At 37.9% G+C, this 21,501-nt stretch overlaps 1 protein-coding gene across 3 annotated transcripts in view; it reads right to left on the bottom strand.

The window, feature by feature from the left end:
* TPK1 (thiamin pyrophosphokinase 1) overlaps positions 1-21,501 on the bottom strand; it is a 341,016-nt gene that overhangs the window by 159,805 nt on the left and 159,710 nt on the right. For all 3 annotated transcript variants that reach the window (XM_082661977.1, XM_082661975.1, XM_082661976.1), the window contains one exon: positions 12,516-12,611. In XM_082661977.1, the coding sequence (XP_082518103.1) occupies positions 12,516-12,611 (96 nt within the window). The remainder of the gene's footprint in view (positions 1-12,515; positions 12,612-21,501) is intronic.

Genomic DNA, 21,501 nt, shown 5'->3' with positions numbered 1-21,501 from the left:
ATACATGCATAAATATACGCATAAATCGAGACACACGTTTACCCTATTCTTTGAGAATTACAAGTAACATTAACAGAGCCAACTTCACAAAATTAAACTCTAGGGTCTCAAAAAATTTAGACATTATTCTTAAGCTTCCCTTAACCTTCAAAGATCTTTACTGTACAACAGTTAGGCTTAAACAGAAGGTGAAATTCTCTGGTCCAATTGTTTGATGCTCTAATTTAAAGATGGAAGACCCGGGCTTCCCTGGTGGCGCAGTGGTTGAGAGTCCGCCTGCCGATGCAGGGGACATGGGTTCGTGCCCCGGTCTGGGAAGATCCCACATGCCGCGGAGCGGCTGGGCCCGTGAGCCATGGCCACTGAGCCTGCGCCTCCGGAGGAGCCTCTGCTCCACAATGGGAGAGGCCACAACAGTGAGAGGCCCGCGTACCGCAAAAAAAAAAAAAAAAAAGGAAGACCAATGCAGGCTATGAAGGAAATCATGGGATCAAGATAGAGGAAAACCAATAAACTGACAACAACCCAGCAATATCAAAATATGTTTTAATAAGCCTATAAAATAATTCCAGTGATTGATGTGAAGTACAATGAAACACCAGAGAAATTAAAGACCTCAGGTTTTATGGTATCAGAATACACTGTACTGACAAACAGAATATACGTGGCTGGATCTTGGCAGCCTGTGGAAACAATACTACAGGGATCCCATTTAAATTTCAACAAGGCCTAATGAGTCACAGTTTAATGCAAACCTGTTTGGGTGAGAAAGAAATAATGCCTCTTGCAATGGCAAGATAATGAGGCCCCAGATTTTTCTCAAATAATTTGTTCTCCATCTTCCCTGCTGCAGCCTTATTCAGGCATCATCCTTCTCACCTGGATAACTCCACTGGCCTCCTGCCTGGCCTTCTATAACCAGGTAGTTTTCTACCTGATTATGAGAGAAAGCTTTCTACATCTCAAATCTGATCATGCCAATGTTCTGTTTCAGTACTGGCTTTCCAGAACCTACAAGATAAATAAAGTCCAATCTCCTCCTATACTGACTCCTAAGTTACATCTGCCACTCCCACCCCCTTTATGTTCTAGAAATACTTTAGTTCTCAGAACACATCACAAGATTTCAAACCTCAGTGTCTGAACTATCCCCTTTCCCCACCCTCCCTTGTAAAGTATTTCCAAAGATGCCTACCTCCACCTCCGAAGAAAAAACAAACAAACAAACTTGTTTGGACAGAGCATTTTCATCCAACTTTGTCAAACTGCAAATACATTATTAAGAAACGTCATAAACATGTTTACCACAAAACTTGTTTTTCAATGTGTTATTGAGAGAAAAGCTTAAAAAGTAAAAAAGCAGAGGAAGGGGCATATTTATACCTGAAAAGTGAGCAATGTATACAAGCTTGTTTGCATTTGACAGAAAACTGTGAAGGTGATGAAAAGGACCTATGCTCAGACAGCTGACTGAAACCATAATCCCCCAGTAAAAGTTGTAGCATAAAAGCTCAGGCAGCTCACACCCTCACTGCCCATTAGGAGCTTATAATGTCCCTGTACCTCTCTGGAGAGCTCAGCTTGTACAGACTGGAAGAAACTCTTGCTGCCAGAGGTCCTTGACACACTGGCAGCAAGTCAGCAGCAGAGGAGGCCAGGAGAGACAGGCCTACCCCAAAAGGTAGGCCCCTCCCTACTAGTGCATTCTGTTAGCTTGTTAAGGGAAACAAATGTAAACAGTGCAAGTGTTCATGTGTGATTAGGACTTTCGGTATTGCCTACCCTTTGACATCCCAAACCTGATTTACCTTTGACCTTGAATACTCAGAACAAAACACTCCCCTGATTCTGGTTAGTTCTTTATCTTCCAGTTGCAGCTGAGTTACCACCTGCACAAGGAGAGTTCAGACTGGAGAAGGTCCACTTCCAAGGGGCTTCTCACCTGTCCTATCCTGCTTACAAGGGCATTCACTTCCAAGGCCATGAATTCTAAGAGTCAGATACCCTGTCTCATTCAGTTTGCACCTTTCAACCTATTGATACAATATGTAGCAGAGTGGCTGGTAAATATGTAACAGACATTTGTTAGCTGAATGGGAACGGTTTCCATGCTTTAACTCTGGCAAACAAGACCCAGCATCACCAGGCACACAGTTTAAGTCTATTTTCTAAGGTCCTTAAAAGATGACTAAAGAGTTATCCTTCAAGGGACTTCCCTGGTGGCGCAGCGGATGAGACTCCGTAATCCCAACGCAGGGGACCTGGGTTTGATCCCTGGTCGGGGAACTAGATCGCAAATGCATGCTGCAACTAAGAGTTCACATGCCACAACTGAGGAGCCCTGGAGCCACACTAAGGAGCCCACCTGCCGCAACTAAAACCTGGTGCAACCAAATAAATAAATAAATATTATTTAAAAAAAAGAGTTATCCTTCAAGAAGCCTGTAATTGGTTTTTTTTTTACTATCATTAGAATTTCCATCCTTCAATTCAGCTTGCACACACCATTACACTAATTTCCTAAATTATATTACGACTTTTCATTCAAAATTCTCTAACAGATTAACATCACCTGTAAATCAAAATTCAAATTCTTTACCTAGAGATTAAAGATCCTTCCTATGTGACCCCAACAATCTTTCTAGCACTGATGACTGCTGTGACCAGTTGTACTCCTTAGAAATCTTACCGCACACAGTGAGTTTTTCTTTGCTTTTTCATATTGCTGTCTGGAATCCCCGAAAACACTTTAATTTCAGATGCCCTGGTCATGACGAGTACAGGACAATGACTGAGTTCATTCCCAGAATGATGAAATGCTTTTTTGATTTACCCTAGGCTTTGCATTTTTTAGTTAAATATTTCAAGCCTGGTTGTAATAACAGTGTTGTCTTTCCTCACAGGTCTGTCCTGAGTACTAATATTTCCATGATTAACTGCCCTATTGGTTCTGAAACCATATCAATAAGACCCCTGGATACGGGACATTTTTTCCATATAAACAAAAAGCAGAATGTGATATATATATATTATATATATATATATAAAATATATATATATGGAAATGTGTTATTTTTCCTTCCATGTAAATACACAAAGTGATGGCAAGAGCAAATTTGCATGTATTTACATTTCTCTATATCAGAAAGTGAGTGCCAAGGAGAGTTGAATAGAATAAAACACATACTTGTGTTTTTTTAACATGATTTTATTCTATTATCTCTGCTGAAAATTAAATTCTTTGAAGAGTCAGGAATATATTTAAGAGTAAGTAAAAGTTACATAAAATCATGGTCTGTATAAATAGCATGGGTATTACATATCTACTGGAGGTAATTATGGTCTCCAAACCTCTCATACCACTGGGGGTCTTAAGAAATGGGAAGATGTATTATTTGTGGTTTAGAAATCCCAAAATACCTAGCACAGCATCGTCAACACAGCTGGTATTTAGTGCAAAATTAAAACTCAAAGTATGACCTATATCACATTCAGAAACCATTAGCTATTTGGAGGTAGAGTTTTAAAGGATATTACAGTTTGTGTAAATGTCGTCCATTCGAAGCTCAATGATTGCTTGGTAGGTGAATGAAAAAGATTCAAATCTGCATTCCTGATCATCCTATTCAAAAAGCACCAGGTATTTTTCACTCTGGCTAAAATTTCTATAACATACATGATGCCCTTCTAAAGTTAAATATTTGGAAGAGCACTAAGCACTCATTCCTCCCATTCTGTGAAAAATGGCTTATGAGGTACCAGAACCTGAAACCCACGTCCTCTTTCATCCCTCATTCATCCTCTTTCATTCCCACCACTGAGCAAGTTGAAAATAGACAATTGTCAAAACCTCTGCCAACTGACTGACTTTTGGTAAGAGACGCTTTGTTCCCAGAATATGAGTACTTCTGTACTTGTGATCATTTTTTAATAGCTATTACCCTATCTTGCATCATCATGATTTGTTTTCTCCAAACAATATTTCTTGCTTTTGCTTCAGCCATAAAATAAGTCTTAGCTGCATATTCTTGTCTAAAATGATAAAGGAAACTCTTGGCTTCCATGTCTGGATGGATTGGATTTGGCTATTTGTAGTACTTCGGGCACATTATTTCCCCAAAGTTTAGTGGTATAAAACTCTCTTCAGTTTTTATTGACCAGTTTATAACAGGTGGCTATCAGGCTTACTGTAGTGCAATTCTTAGATTTTGCAATCTGCTGCAATATAAATAGTTTATGTTAATTATCCCCTTTCCAGCTTCTGGGAGAATAGAGACATTTTGATTGCAAATTTCACACTTGGTCATTAACACTATGGTTTCTGAATATGCACTGGACCATTTTTTTTGTTTTTGCTTTTTTTGCGGTACGCGGGCCTCTCACTGTTGTGGCCTCTCCCGTTGCGGAGCACAGGCTCCGGACGCGCAGGCTCAGCGGTCATGGCTCACGGGCCCAGCCGCTCCGCGGCATGTGGGATCTTCCCGGACCGGGGCACGAACCCACGTCCCCTGCATCGGCAGGCGGACTCTCAACCACTGCGCCACCAGGGAAGCCCCTAAACAATCCGTTTTTTAAGAAGTTGAATCTATCCTGAAAAGGCAAGTCACAGCACCTATGATAGTCTGAATTATTCTCTGGTTACTCATTCATCTGTTTCCTCTGTTAGACTGGAGTCTATTTGAGGCCATGCATTTGGTCACCAAATCCTAGCATAATGTCTTAACAGACACATACTACATAAAAGTTTGTTAAGCTGACCGGAAGATGATCCCCAGTAGCTTCCACAGTGTACTTAAGGGGAGAAAGTCTGCCTTTGGAACGCTGAAGTGAACTTCTGACTTTCCTTGGGTAACACATCCCTCAGTGAGCACAAGGCACGCAAGGTCCCCCGTAGCATGGGGGAAGCCGGAGCGCACCTCTCCTCTTCTCTCTCCATCCAGGCACGAGGCACACAGTGGTCAGCGGGGCTGTGCAACTCGCCCTGCTGAGGGATCCCATCACTAAACATACAGATCCCATTCTCACTGGTTCCCTGGGAAAAGGGGACATTGAAGACCTCCCCTAGGAAACACTGCAACATGGGAGGAGCCCTCTGTTTAATTCAAGTGTCTGATATTAAAAGAAATCTTGTAAAATTAGAATATGTCCAAAAGAAACAATGCTAGAATGTTAACTAGACTTACTGGGGTGATGATTTCACAATTTAGACAAATATTGAATCATTATGCTGTACACCTGAAAGTAATATAATGTTGTACGTCAATTATACCTCAATTAAAAAAAAATATTTTCACTTAAAAATAAAAGGAAATGATGAGTCCATGAAACTGGGCTATAAACTTTAATTAGTCTGATTCCTAAAAACATTATCTAATTCGAATATCATATTGGTCCATGAAATTTATTATAAAAGCAAAAGATCACTATATATATTTTATAAAAGATCTTATTTATATTTATAATTTTTATAAAATATATTAAGGTATATGCTTTATAAAATAAATATCATATATAACTATATTACATATAAAATATATTTTATAAAATTAAATAGAATATATAAATATATTTTATAAAATATATCTATAAAATGCAGTATTTTATATTTTATTTATATAAAATTTATATTTATTTTCTGTAAATATATAAATATATTATGCAAAGGAAATTATATAAAATGTTATGAGATCACAAGAGCTAAGGTGCACAAAAATATATGACTATTAATACCACCACTGCTACTATTATATTTTTATGAAGGACTTTATATGTGGCAGGCACTGCAGTAAATGCTTTGCCTCACAACTCGCTGGTACGTGTAGATTATTATTCTGACTTTCCAGATGAGAAAGATGAGTCTTAAAGAAGTTAAAGAGCTTTCTGTAGTCATGCAGCTGAAAGAATGCTAGCATAACCCAAGCATCTGAGCACCTAACCTCTAATTACAATGTGTTGGAGAATAATTCTTTTCATAATAAGCATATTCATTCCTACAATTGGTACAGACAGCAAGCAATGTAAGGAATGTGGACACATGACACACGTGTCGTGGGAGAATTAGTAGGAAATGCTAAGAAGATTCTTTCACAGAGGATACATGCCAGCTAAGGTTTGCCAGGATATCCTTTGGAATTTGCCTTGATGTTATTGGAAATAAATTTATTCATTGAACAGGTATTTATTGAATAAGTAACTGGGAGAAAAGAAAAGACTTAAAGCAGATGTCCATTTAAGATAGAGGATATAAATTTTAGTAAGGGAATGGAGTGAAGGGGGCAAACAGAAGGTTAGTAAAATAACCTGGGTAAGAAATGATAAAGGTCTGAACTAAGATAGTACCAGTAAGATTGGAAAGAACAAAGTGGGCACAGGAGATGCTGGTAGAATTAAAGCAACTGTGACCAGCCATTGAGGGATGGTACAGGGATAGTAAAGTATAAGGTTACTCTCAGGTTTCTGCCGGGTGGACGGATGGTAGTGCCACTGAATGAGACAGAAAAGAAAGAAAATGAGATTTTGTGAGAAAGATGATGAATTTTGGTTTACACTGAAATGAAGTTCCTCTGGCCTTCCAGTTAGTGGTTAGAAATAGGGCTTTGGAGTTCAGGATTAGAGATATAAGATATAGAGTTAATGGCACAGAATGATAACTGAAGCCCGGGGAAACAAGATAAAAGTAAAAGGCAGGTATGACAGAATATCAATATGAGAAGAGCCAGGGAGAAAATGGAGGTAGGGATGGAGACCACAGGGCTGTGACAGGTCAGGAGGGAATGCAGGAATAGACAGGGTTACTTCTTCTAGACCCAGTCCTGGTAAAATCAGATCCTTGACTGAGTCCGACCATACTCTGATCTCTAGGGAAGCTGTGAAAGTTGAGAGGATCTGGCCTGTCATGTAGTTTAAACACCACCAAGTTTCTAGTGAAGATTTTCAAGCAGGCATAGTTTTCATGTACAGTAGTTGCTGAAACATGCAGCAGAGTCTTTCAGTTTGAAACTTTTTGAGGAAACATTTTAAAATTGAGAGAGTCCACAAAAAGTTACTGATTGTAGTACTTGCTTCTTATTCTATATTACCATAAGTCATGGCACACAAAGATGACACCATTCCACTGTTAGAGCATATTTGCAACACTGAACATACTTTTTCAAATAAATGTTTTATTTTGAAATAACTTGAGATTTAGTAAAAAGTCGTGAAGATACTTCAGGGAGTACACACTTCACCCAGCTCCCAGTGCTGTTAACATCTTAGATAAACATGGCACATTTGTCACAACTAACATTGACACTGGGGCACAACTATTAATGAAACTCTGGACGTTATTCACATTTCACCCCACTGCATTTAGTTTTCATGTCTCTCTCATCTCCTCTGCTCTGTGACCGTTTCTCAAGTCTTTCCTTGTCTTTCATGACCTTGAAAATAGCGGTCAGGTATTTTGTAGAATGATCTTCAATTTGGGTTTCTCTGATTTTTGTCAAAGATTAAACTGAGATTACGGGTTTTAGGGAAGTACACCGCAAGTGCCCTTCTCACCCTATACCTAGAGAGAGGGGCGTGTACTACTAACATGAATTATCACTGATGATGTTAATTATGATTCCTTGATTAAGGTGGTATCTGCTAGGTTTCTCTAATGTAAAGATAGTATTTATTCCTTTCCAGAACACATGTGTACACACACAACAGATTTATTACGTTTTGCTTTAGATAAGACTGGAATCTTGCCAAAGATACTAGCTCATCAGAGCGGACTTTATTGAAGACATCAGAGTACCTTGGAAAATACTTCTCACAGTACTATCATAGTTCTTCCAGCAACCCTAAGGATATCTTATTATATTGATAAAATAATTAGTCCAATCAGATACAGTCAGTCTTAAATTTGATGAGCAGCAACAGATATTTAGTATGAACATAAAGTCATTAGTCCATTACAAACCAATCATGACCAATACTGATAATCAGTAGATATAAATAGTCTAAAACTCTCCAAGATCAGCAGGTAGGTCTGACCCAGACACCTTTCAAATTACTACTTCTCCCCTGGGTGCCTTTAAGAATGGAGTCTCTATCTCCCCACTTGGTCCTTTTGGTCTCCTGAAAGTAAGCCCCACTGGCTGTTGAAGCCAAAAATCCTGAGGGCTCATCTTCTGGGCACAGGATCCCTGGGATAGAGAGCCCGATGTGGGGCTCAGACGCCTTGCTCCTTGGGGAGAACCTCTGTAGTTGTAATTATTCTCCCATTTGTGGGTCGCCAACCTGGGGGTAAGAGTCTTGACTATACTGTGACTCCGCCCCTCCTACCCATCTTGTTATGGTTCCTTCTTTATGGCTTTATTGTACAAGATCTTTTCTGGTAGGTTTCAACCTATTTCTCTGATAGTTGTTCTGTAAATAGTTGTAATTTTGGTGTGCCCCTGAGAGGAGGTGAACTCAAGGTCTTTCTACTCTGTCCTCTTGGATTAATTGATCAATTCTACAGTCTATGTGATATTTAATTTGTAGTCATTAATATTTGTCTGTGTGTACAAAACTTACACATTTGCTCTTATTTATATAATACTCAGCATCCTGCAGCATTTGATTAAAAAACTGTTTACAAAAAAATAACACAGTATAAATGGGCTAAAATGTATTGAGGTTTTAGCAAATAAAACTAGTATGAATTTAAATCTATACAATATACAGTTTGAAATTAACATCAACTTTTCTGCCCAAATTTTGTTCAACATAAAGTCTGTTTAAAACATCAGAAACTGAAGTAACTGATTCTATTGCCATATAATTCTAGGAAATACCCTAATCTGTATTTTAGGAGACCTATTATTCTTAGGGCCTTAAAATCTAGATTTCCTCCTGCTTCATCCTAAACAACGTACATCTTACATTTTTTGAAACTTGGAGCAATAGCTTTTAATGTTTTCCACTGAATTCCAGGGTTTAGATCTCAAACATGTATTACAGCATCAGAATATATATGTGCTCTTTGAAGATTCAGTCATATCGGATGGCATCCTGATAAATTTATTATTCATGACTCAGTCACAGATAAACAATGTGGCAACATAAAAGAAAAGCATTAAAAAGTCACATGTATCAGAGAACCTTTTTGCAGAGGAATAAAAGTAGAGGAGGAGCAGGTTTAAAACAGATAAATAATAAATAAGGTAATTTAGGGAAATCTTTTCTTTTATAATTAACCTCATGTTCTAGACAGTTAACTCCTTTAGGATAATGACAGACCCTAATCCAAATTCTATAAAGTTCTAATATGTTACACAGTATGGTTCCTTAACTTAGTAAATAGTACTTTAATTCAATTCATTTATACTAGAGTTAATATTTTAAAGTATATGCTAAAAAGATAAGATCTTACTACAAAATATAGACACTTTGAATACAAATTCATATTTATAATTTAATAAGTGGAAAACAAGAAATGTATGATAATTTTGTAAGATTTATTAGGTGGAGAAGTATAAAGGATTTTCTGACACAGTTTATGTGTATTTTAGGAAGAAATTTGTAAAAGCCCTCATGATGATCTCACTTGAGGGCAGGAGAATGTGCGGAGGGGAATCTTTTATGATTTTCCTTTCCAATCTTTCTAATCTTGCTTTTCTCCTGCTATTATGTTAAACCAAAGACAATGTTGTGCTCCCAGGTTAAACGTAAAGTCAGGTGGAAGCTCACAGCTAGTCCTCAGATTTAACACAACCATCTTTTGCAGTCTGAACAAGAGCTAATTTGGATGGTTTTGTTAGTAATGAATTCAGTTGACCTAACCATGCTTCTTCAAACACCAAGTAACCACACTGTTCTCTGTCGTAAAGCTCTTCAAACCATCTGCTGTTGGTTCACTGAAGTGTTAGCCATCTTCCCTGTGGACTGCCATACTTGGCCACCATCTTCTCCCCTTTGCCATCTAACTCCTATTTGTTTCTCATGTCTCAGCCTTCTCTAAAAAACCTCTCCCCTAACTGCATCATCTCCTGCTCTCCTGTGAGTTCCCCGGGCATCTCTTATACGCACAGTGCTACCGTACAATCGTGAACAAGACAGACCTGATCCCAGCCTAATGGGCTACACAGTCAAGCTGGGAAGAAAGGCCTTAAGCAAACAATTAGATATACACAATTAACACAATTATTAGCAGTGTTCAGAGTATCGTAAAGGAGAAAAGAGGGAGGCATAGAAACGTAGAGCCGCAGAGCCTAACCCAGAGCTATGGCGGAGGAAAGACCTCCTTGAGGACGTCAGGCATACTCTGCCATCAGGGCCTTGGCAAAGACAAGGAAAAATACAAAAAAAAAAAAATCAAAATATATTCACAACATTCTAGAGAGGGGGGCAACATATATACAAAAAACACCTTAAGGCAAAGGAGAGGAGGGAATCTGGCATATTTTGGGAACAAGGAGAAAGGGGGCTCAAGATGAGGCTGGAGAATGCACTGGACCCAAAACATGCCAACCATGGAGGTGCCCAGCTCCCATTCTCTCCACAAAGACCTCGCTACTGGGCTGAGGGGAGGGCAGCTGGCTATCCCGGCCCAGCGGCAACCCCTTCATGACACAGCACAGTCTGCCACCAGGGCCACGCACATCCCTGGCAGCCTCCAGCCTATGACCAAGCACGGTGGGAGCAGGAGTGTGCGGCCCTTTCTGCCCAATGCAGGAGTCCTCTAATAGGTCCTCTCGCTCCAGGCCTCCACTGGTTCGGCCGAGACTTTGTTCAATTTGTTTCACAGATTATATACACCTGATTATCCTCTTCTCCCAGTTTGACGCTCTCTCTGGATTTTGGCCTTGTTGAGTTTGAGATATGATGGTTTGTTTTGAGATTCAATGACTAAATACTGTATTAGAGATACTATCAATTTGACACAACAAATGACACTCACATAATTTCATTCCCAGCTTTCAATACACTCAGTGGAAGTACTAGGAAAATTGAAACAGTTGTGAAGATTTACAATTTTTTTCTAAGAAACTCAACATCAGCTCAACATCGGGATGAAGCAGGTAACTCTCAATAGGTTGTCTTCTGTTTTCCTTAAACAAACATATTATTACCGCAATTGATTGCTGGAAGTAGCACATTAGGTACAGCTCAAGCTACAACGGAGATGAGAAATGTTCGTTCAATTACATTTATTGAGTTTGCAGAGTGAGCCACTTGTCAATTATAATAGTTAACAAGGTTTTCCTTCAAAGGGAGAAAAGGATCTACTGCCTCAACTTAATAAATATACATTAGAATAAATCTTTCATAACTTCTGCGAAGGAGTAAGTTCTTATTACGGGTGCGTCTCCACTGCCTATGCCATCCCACCACACATGTATTAGGCATGTAGTTGGACTGTATGAGACATGTGGATCGACCCCCCACTCCCTGCTCCAGTCCAAGACAATCAGGTTATTCTCATCATCCTTCGCCGAAACCAAGTGGTGGTTAATGGAGAGATTTCAGGACTTAGGTCTCATGATGGTGGGAAGTGATGACCCTGCCCCTCAATCCCTCTAGATGTAACGATGTAAAAAAAATTGCTACAAGCGGTCACTGCAGATAGTCAGGGAAACCACACTGAAGAGAAAGCTTACACAGCAGAGCCAAGACAATGGAAGAAGCAGACATGAGATCTGACTGCGCTGTGTCTGAAGTCGGCCCTACCCTGTTCGATTACTGAGGAAAGGCTGAAACACGTCTCCTGTTACTTGTACTGTGGAAACCATCCTAATGTACAAAGGTGTTTTCCTAAGTTTAAAAATGACACATTGGATCATGCATCTCAGCTCACCTTCCTGCCCTTCCCAGGAAAATAATGGTCAATTGTCAGTCACTGCTTCAGGTTTAATTCCGTGGATCTTCATGGAATACAGACTTTAAAAAGTTTGCATATCATTTCAGCAAGTATCAAAAAAAATTGTAAAATATAAAAACATACAAATGTGTGCATTAGCTAATTGATGTGATTATACACTTGGGTGCTAGGTGAAAATCACTATTGAACACCTTAAAGAGTCCACATGTGCAAAGCAGCAGACTCTTTTCTCATTTAAAAAAAAAGTCAGTAATATATTATTTGTTTATATAAGAGTTTGCAACGTTGGCCAAATCTAGGCCATATTTGTTTGTTTGTCTTGCCTACGTAATATATAAACACACACAGCTCTTCAGAGCAACAACCAACCTGAGATAGAAAGCAGCTACTAGCTACTCCCTTTAGGCTGAGAATGAGCTGCCAGTTTTGTTTGCTTTGTACAAGGTCCACTTCACCCATTTGGGGATCTCATCACAGTAAGGTTCTGGAATCTGTGACCTCTGATTCAAGTGCACACGTTAATGTTTTGACAACTAAGTGCAGATTTATTCATATACTGGAAAAACCTGACAAGGGAACCCAGATAAGCAGCACAAAAGCAAATAATGATTTCAGATAAGTGAAAACAGGATTGTTCACATCCTTGGTATAAGACTCTTCACCAAATAGGCGCCTATCTTACCTGTAGGTCTTTTCCTTCTATTTTATTTTGGAGCACTTCAAGACACTTGGTAAAGTCAGTATGGTCCTGATCAGGAGTTGAAATAATTTCACATCCCTGTGTTAAATAAGATAAAAGGTAGGAATAAGTAATGATGTCAGCCTCGGAACAAGATCAAGAGCTATAAAAGTAAAGTATCAGACATATCCTGTCATGCCTGTATTATACCTTGATCATTAGAATCATTCTCATTATCTTTATTATTTCACATAACAGGATATCTCAGCAATGATGTTACACTATCACAATAACGATCTGATTACGACAATCATTTTACCCAAAAAAGTACAGATTATACTACATTAATGGTCTTTAAAAATCACTGCTGTGATGACATTCAAGATTAGCGTAAGGACTCAGGTACAAGTATTATAAAATATATTCACAGTGAAATTACCTGAAATTAAACTATTTCTAAAAAACTTTGAGTTTCTTCGAGCAGACTTCCTAAGTTTACCCACACGACAGAAAGACTAACACTGAGCTAATGATAAACTACATTTTAAGTAAAATCAAGTTAGATGTCCTATAAAATTCCTTTACAGTACCCTTTTTTCCTCATGTAAAAAGAAGCAGGAAGAGAGATGCCTGTGTAAATATGTCTCTTGGATTACCTTTTGGACATAATGAAGTGAGTTTGTAAGTTCTTTGCCTTTTCTACAACAGATAACTAGTGAAAAACACTGAAAAATATTTATAAATAGAGTGCCACAAAAGTGCCAGCTTGTTGGCACTAGTGAACTGAGGTGGTGCAAGAAACGATATTTTTGAAATGACACCTTTCTCTCCAATGTCTTACAGAAGCAAAGGTATGTAAAACCAGAGCATGAGGGGACTTCCGACTTCTTAACTCAGGAATAAAACAATGCAAGGTCTCTGACAGCTGAGTAAGTGAAAGTTAAATATAATCCAGTATATAAAGTTGCCATTCGAAGAGTTTTCAAGGATGAGAGAAAGCAAATTAACCAAATTAACTAACGGAGCAAATTAACCAAAGTGGAACAAATTGCGCGCGCACGTGCGCGCGCGCACACACACACACACACACACACACACACACACACACACACACACACACACACACACACACACACACACACACACACAGAGGCAAAAATTCACGTCTGGCAAATCCTTGCCTATAGCTTTGGGACCACAGGATCTTCGGCAAGAGAAGACTCACTGTTCCTTGAGTACAGGGAAACTGAACACTGCATTTCAGTTGCTAAGACAATACCAGCACATACCAAGCAGTCTACAGAAGTTTGATGGATAGATAAATGATGGATGGATTAAAACCATTTCTCTCCTCATGGGACTAATGCTACGTTTCTCTGAAATATTAATGTGGATAAATCAGACTATGAGTCTAACTCAGAAAAGCAACAATGACATTATTTTTTCAGGCATTATGCTACCTGCTGCCATTAGGAAACTATGTAACACTTATTTTAAAGTATGATTAATACAGATTCTTAAAATGGTGACAAATATTAGTGCTTCATATGCAACTATATAAACTAAAATTCAACAATACATTAATGTTAACCAAGTGAACATCCAATCAGGTAAAGTGAAATACAAATTTCACATTGAGGCTTAACAAATATAGCAGTATAAAGTACTACATAAATAATTCACAGTATTTTTTTAATGAGTCATTATTTCTCAATAGAAAGAAAAATGGAAACAAATTGATATCAGGAACTTAGTAAAATTTAGCAATAAACAGTTTTCAGAACATGTCCTGGAATGGTAATAGTTCAAATTAATTTCCAACAGTGCCGGCATCTATAGCTATAACAAACACAAAAATATATTCTCATAATATATGATCCTAATCTCAGTAAATCACAAGTCATCTAAAGAGCAAAGGTTTATGTTCAGTGTGGTATATTCTAAAAAGAAAAAAGGTTCAAGTAAGGGTTATGGTAAATACTCAGATTAACCAAACAATTTTATTATTAGCTTAGTTAACCAACTAATTTTATTATTAGTTAAATTATTAATAGTCTACCTTACAAATATTACAATATTTTATTAATGACCAAATAACTGTATTATTACATCTACCTTATGACTATTAAAATATTAATCAAAATATTAGCTTTAAGCTGTAAGCTCCATGAAGGTACCCACTATGTCCCTTTGTTCATTACTGCATCTGCATACAAGAACCCAACACAGGACACAGCAAGTAGCAAGCATTCAATAATGAATAAAGTCATTTATAAAAGCCTGAGATAAATTACCACTCTAGACCAGGCATCAGCAAAGTTTTTCTGTAAAGGGCCAGATAGTAATTCTTTTAGGCTTTGCAGGCCAAAGGGCCTCGGTCCCAACTACTCAGCTCTCCCTTTGTATCATGGAAACATCTACAGACAAAAAAAAATGAGCAGGAATGGCTGTGTTCCAAAAAAACTGAAATGTGAATTTCCCGTAATTTTCACGTTATGAAATATTATTATTCTTTTGATTTTTTTCCAACCATTTAATACGGTAAAAACCATTCTTAGGTTGCCAGCTATACAAAAGCAGACAGCGGACGAGATTTGGCCTGTGGGCTGTAGTTTATCAACCAATCCCCGTTCCAAGCCCACAAATAGTTTTTCTGATTTTCATCACCAAACTCTGTACATGTTTGAGGAATTTAATATGAGGGAAAAGTTTCAGGCCTTTAAAAAAATCTCTGCAAACTCCCTTTTCCTTATCTGTAACGGACCTAGCAGGCAAACTAACAGTGCCGTTGAGATGCCCTGTATAATGCCCAGAATGCACCGGGCACAGAGATGAACACAAAGCAAATTCTCACCTCGGCACTTCTAAACAATCTCTAGAAACGTCGATGCTACAGTCACACCACCTCGCATCAAAGGTCACTAGAGTAAGCGAAATACTGCTAATATTCCCCATAGAACCTTGTGTGGAGGCTTATAAAACTATTTTTGAATTCACTGACAACTTGTAAGAAATTATTACAAGACAATGAGTGTCATTAATCAACCTAATTTCAAAAGATCAATGCAAAAGCCGTTAGACTGTCATTCTCAATTAATTTTACTGTTTGCCAATAATTCAACTAAAATAGGTTAATGAGTTTTTATATTTAACACACGTAAAACCTATCAGGTTATATTATGCTGACTCCTTTAAAACTCCTTAATTAGAAAGGAAACAAATCCTTTGGAAAAAAATTATAACAACATATCAATTGTTATTTCATGCACTCTATCCAGAGAGAGACTTGGCCTCCTTAAAACAAGAGGCAAGTCCAGTGAAAGCATTCCCAAACTTGCTATTAGCTTATTCATTTTAGGATAAGTCATTTAGTGCCATTTTAGGATAAGTCATTTAGTGAAAGGACTTGTGAAAATTATCCTGCAAAATTTTATGGGGCTCTGAGACTTCTACTGTAACTTTATGGACTGTGTTTATAAGGTTAAAAGTTTAGAAGTGTTATTTCCTTGTAGGTACCATGCACACCAATTCTGAACATTTATTTGGAGTGACTTGCAGATAGCTTCTCACCTAACAGAATTAAATATGTCTGTAGCTACAAAATCTAAAATGCTTTTCAATAGATTATTTTCCTAACAACATATAACTTAATTCTCTGAGAAATCAGATAACCTCAAAAGTATCTTAAAATTAGAATCTTAAAATTGTGATCTGTTGATAATTAACTATCTTCCTCACTAAATCAATAACGATAATAAAAAGTAACAATTGAGTACACATCTTGTTATATGAGATATGAGTCACTTTATATGAATTATGTTCTTGAATCTCTAAGACAACCTTATAAGGTTAATGTAATTATCACATTTTAAGATGTGTAAACTGAAGTTTAGAGAGATTAAATAACCTGCCCAAAGTCACACAGCTGATTTAGGACACAGTATGTCATCTGAAGCCCAGACCCGTAACCTACCAATGCTTTGTACTCAGCCCTGCTTAATTAAACTTTGGGTATTTTGGAAGGTTTAAGCAGAAAAACACCTTTATAATTTATACTGAACCTTTATTTAGTTGCTTTTCTCCCGTTTTAAATACCTGAAAATCCTTTAGCTTTTAGACAGACATGACCCCTGCCTGACTCCACGCTGATTCCGTTGTAGCCGAAGGCTTGGGACCCTCAGAGCACCCACAGACATCTGAAGTGGGCAGTGAGTGCTTAGCTATCCTTCTCATCCCTTTTCTCTGCTTTCCCAACTCATTATACTGTCACTATATTTATCATTTATATTCATGACATAATTCACTTTTTTTGGCTATTAAACATATCATTCTGATCAATATCTCTGTATAGAAGTGTTTATTTCTGGTTATTTTCTTCGAATTGAATTCTTAAAATGAAATTACTGGGGAAATTATAAGAACATTTTTTTATAACCCCTGGTAGATGTTGCCAGAGTTTCCTGCCTTTCCAGGCAGGCTGCAACTATGAATATTACTACTGGTGTATGAGGGTGAAAAAAAAATTTCTTCTTTTAAAATATAAGTAACAGTAGGAAAGTTAATTCATCATGAATTTCTTACTGTGAATTAACTTACTTGCCATACTTCCTTCTTAATCACAAACAGATCAATTTCATTAAGGAAAAGATGACTTTCACTGGAGAGGAAGGGAAAAGAAAGTTAAGACAATTTTGGAGTGTGAAGCAGGGTTGAGACTGGAAGTGGTTCACCCAACTGAGGACTAAGGAGCTAAAGGACAGTATGAAAGAAAGGGACACTTCTGGGAGGGGAAACAGGTGTCAATCAAGGGTAAAGAAAAGGAGGCAAGAAGATGTCAAAGACCACCTTTCAAGTTGGCTCTGAAAAGATGAAGTACAATTTATTATCCCATCACATTAGAATATTGGTACTTTTTTAAAATAAGCAATGATAATAAGAGCTTTATGGGGTCTTAAAATTCTAGCTCCCACACACTTTATTTTCCCCTATCCATTGCTGAAGTAGCCTTTCTTCCTGTATGTTAGCATACATTTAAAAATATTTAGGGAGATATACTCAAGAGTCTTAAAAAAATTGAATACATTACACTTTTAATAATGAGGTTCCATAATCTTTTATTAAACTGAATTGACCAGAACTCTGTAATAAGAAACTGCCTGCCAGATTAAGAGCACAGCAGGGATAAAGCAAAATGACTTATACTCTGAATAATCAAAGATAGAGATCTAAAATTAGCCCAAACTTGTTCTCAAATTTGCTAAGAAGGGGAATAGTTGCATAAAGCCGATTGAAATCTAAATGATCTATGTTCCTTGACACAGGTATGAAAATTGTCTTTTTACTCTGTAGAGATGTTATCACAAAGTAACCATTTCCCACTTTCCTCTTTATTGTACAAAGCATACTATGGTAGATTACTACTATAGTTTTATTTACCAGACTTCTAAAAACATTTCTACTTTTCAAACTAAAAAGTTTTCTTTAAATTATCAAATGACAGCTGACGAGTAACAATTTCTTCAGCAAGAATGTCACATGATTAAACTCTTAAAAATTCTAAGTAACAAGTTGCCTAATATAATCCAGTGTTCTCTTTCTGTTTTTCTAGACAGTGTATAAAAGAAGAGAACAGAAGTAATTTACCTTGTAGCAATTCTCCATTCAATCCCAAACATAAAGAGACATTCTAATCTGCTATAATCTTCACTGCCCTGGGTGTTGTAAAATAACCTTTCCTTTCAACACGGCATTGAACGAAAACTTTAAGCATTTGAAACAAGAAAGCCACCACATCTATTAACAGAAGTCAAAAGTTATTTTAAAACAGCACAGGGTCTCAAAATGATGGCTTCCTTCCTAAAAGCAGAGCCAGAGTTCCCAGTGGAACAGGGTGTCCAAAAGACTTAACATAGCAGGCTCAAGAATGCTTTTATAAAGCCTGCTTGCATGGTTGGCCTTTGGACTAACGCCTGGAGGACCTGAACGGTAAACAGTTCCCTACACTGATAAACAATTTTCCCCAATGGTGGCTCACTGTGCCTAAATTATTTGTACAAACAATGTGGTTTACGCTAAGCACCTGCTTTCTTTTTGCCCCCAGTAAAATTTTGGGCATTGGCTCTTGAATGAGCTTCCCTGGTGACAACACATCACACTTGTTACAATTTGATTGAGCACACACATCCTACTGACTCCACTGGGAAAGGACTCTTGCAACTGGTGACTCATTTCCTCCAGAATTTTCCCCCAAGTGCCTTTTCCCTTTGCTGATTCTGCTGCCTATACTCACAGCTGTGATTTATTACAGTGAGAGGCTGACTATATGACCAGTGCCGTGAGTCCTCTAGTGAATTACAGAACATGGAAGTGGTCTTGGGAACCCTCAAAACAAAGAGCTACAGAGATTCTTCCTCTACGAGGATGCTTGTATAAGCTTCTATTTTATAATATTCCTGTAAGTATCTAGACGCAGAGATCTGGTCTTGTCCAGGTGCCATTCCTTCACACCCACTACAAGTATGCCAAGGATGGACTCGGCCTCCATCAGCGCTCTCTGCCAACCCTCCCCAGAAAAGCAAGGGTGTGGTGGGGCAGGAGTGGGAGTGCTGAAGGTAACCGTGGTGGAGGTTATTGTTCAGTTACCCAGAACTAAGCAGAACCTGAAAAGGAAAACTGAATGCTCACAAAGCAAAGGCGGCCACAGGATTTCCTCGGCATTGAAACTGATCCTCACTTTACTTTGAGAAAACTCCCTCCTTTCAACTCGAGGATTATGGCATAACGGCTAGAAAAGAGCACGGATTCTGGGGCCAGAACACCTGTTTGGAGCCTACTTAAACCATTTCCCAGTTATGTAAGCTTGGGCAAGTTACTCAACCTCTTTGTGCTTCCATACTCATCTGTAAAATGTAGGTGACAGTTCCAACCTAATAAAATTTGATGCAAGGATGAAATGAATTTATAAATGAAAGTACCTATAAAAGTGTCTGTCATATTGTGAGCATGTTAAAGTCATTGTCAGCCATTACTCTTTTCAAGGTTATATTGATTATTTCTCTCATCAACTTTTAAAAGTAGAGAAAATCTGAAATAGTACAAATACATTTTAGCCTGTTGGAAACCAATATACTGCTTTAACTGTTAGTGGGTAAAGGGTAGTCTTTCAATGGTGAAACTCACTTGAGAAGTGTAACACTAAGGTAAACAAAATTAAAATTTTGGCAGACTTACTTAGAATGATACTGTGCATGGTGAATTTCCAAGAGGGACATAGAGAATGTCAAATTTCACAAACTCATTTGATCACAGAAATCTTTTTTATACCAAGTTAACATGTGGCACTTGGTATAAATCTTTTTTATACCAAGTATCTAAAAGAAGGATTAGACACCTGAGTCATATAAACTTTCGTGAGAACCTACTAATTCCTAGGGATCCCAGAAGGAATGACCAAGACTTCAGGTTGCAGGAGATCACATATTACATATTAATAGGGATAAGGAGGAAAATTATGATAAAATGTTTCGATCAAGCTCCGCGAGGAAAGAACAAAGGAAGGAATACCCAATAGCTACAGGTGGGGAACTGTGGGGGAAGACTGATGAGTAGGGGGTTCCATGATCCAGAGGAATGAGGGAAGAGAAACAGTCACAGAGGCCCCAGAGATCACAGAGTTAGAGAAGAGACAAGCTGGGCTGGCCCAGGAGTCACATGTGAGGCACTTGGGAGGGCTTAACAATTTAAAGGGCATAGGCTCCCCCTTTTTAAATGCCTTAAGTATGTTACACAAATTCAAACAAGACAGGCTTTGCAAAATATAGACAATTTGAAAGGACTATGATTGAGGCAAGCCTAAGAATGAAGGTGTATTCAAGAGACAGTTTCACATAATGTCCCCTGCCTGTCTCATCATTGCCTTGCTGAGATGCTAGAAGGGTAAGCCTACCAAAGTGAAGAACCTGTCACTCAGCTGTCAGTGGAAACTGCCTGTCTATAATTCCCTTCACAAAGCCTTTAGAGCTCAGCAGATGTTAATTAGTCTTCATGCTTAAGCCTACGAATTTATTATGGGGTGTGTGTGTGTGTGTGTGTGTGTGTGTGTGTGTGTGTGTGTGTGTGTGTGTGTGTGTGTGTGTGTGTGTGTGTGTGTGTGTGTGTGTGTCTGTGTGTGTGTGTGTGTGTGTGTCTGTGTGTGTGTGTGTGTGTGTGTGTGTGTGTGTGTTTCGCTTAAAAAAGTATACCAATAAATGGAGCTGAGCTTTATATATTCATACAATTTCCTCTGTTTGGCATAAGAGTCACACTTGCTAATGTTCTACAATTTCTCACAGTCCTGTTTGCCATTTTCTCTAAATTAATTAATTTTACCATGTCTAAAAGTTGTTGGCATGTGGCTGGGTGGAACTGGGAAAGAGACACAGCTAAAAGGAGAAAATAACAAGATACATGAGATTAGGCAGAGCCACGCAGATGTTTTTAACTGAAGATTAAAAACATCTGTGGAGACTGTTAAATGTAAATAGAATTGAACCCAAGGCGCTGTCAAACTCACAAGGATACTATAATTAATTCTGATTATGAATCAAATCTAGGTTCATAAATTGTACACTTATGGAAATAAAATGATTAGAAATCATTTTAAAAGCAATGTTACTGAGGATAGTTATTAAAAAGCTTTTCAGTTAACAACTTTACAGAGTAAAACAAAATACTAACACTTTACATTAAAATAGTTCTTTTAGCACTTCGAGAGGTCTCTCACATGTACAACATTATGTGACCATTATTACAAATATATGAAAAAGCCAGGGCTATATAACATAATTTAATTTGTATGCCTTGGTAAGACATCCATATATGCAAACTAACAACTCAAAAAATAATCTGCATAGTTAGTTCATGAAAACATTATCGCTTCATTTATAAAAACTTAAAAACTAAAAGGCACACTACTGATAGCCAAGACTATTAAGTTATTTGACATCTCTGC

The sequence above is a fragment of the Grampus griseus genome (genome assembly GCF_964374135.1).
Source record: "Grampus griseus genome assembly, chromosome: 9".
NCBI classification, from domain to species: domain Eukaryota; kingdom Metazoa; phylum Chordata; class Mammalia; order Artiodactyla; family Delphinidae; genus Grampus; species Grampus griseus.
The sequence above is the reverse complement of the archived record's forward strand: the minus strand, read 5'-3'. Positions and strand labels throughout refer to the sequence as shown.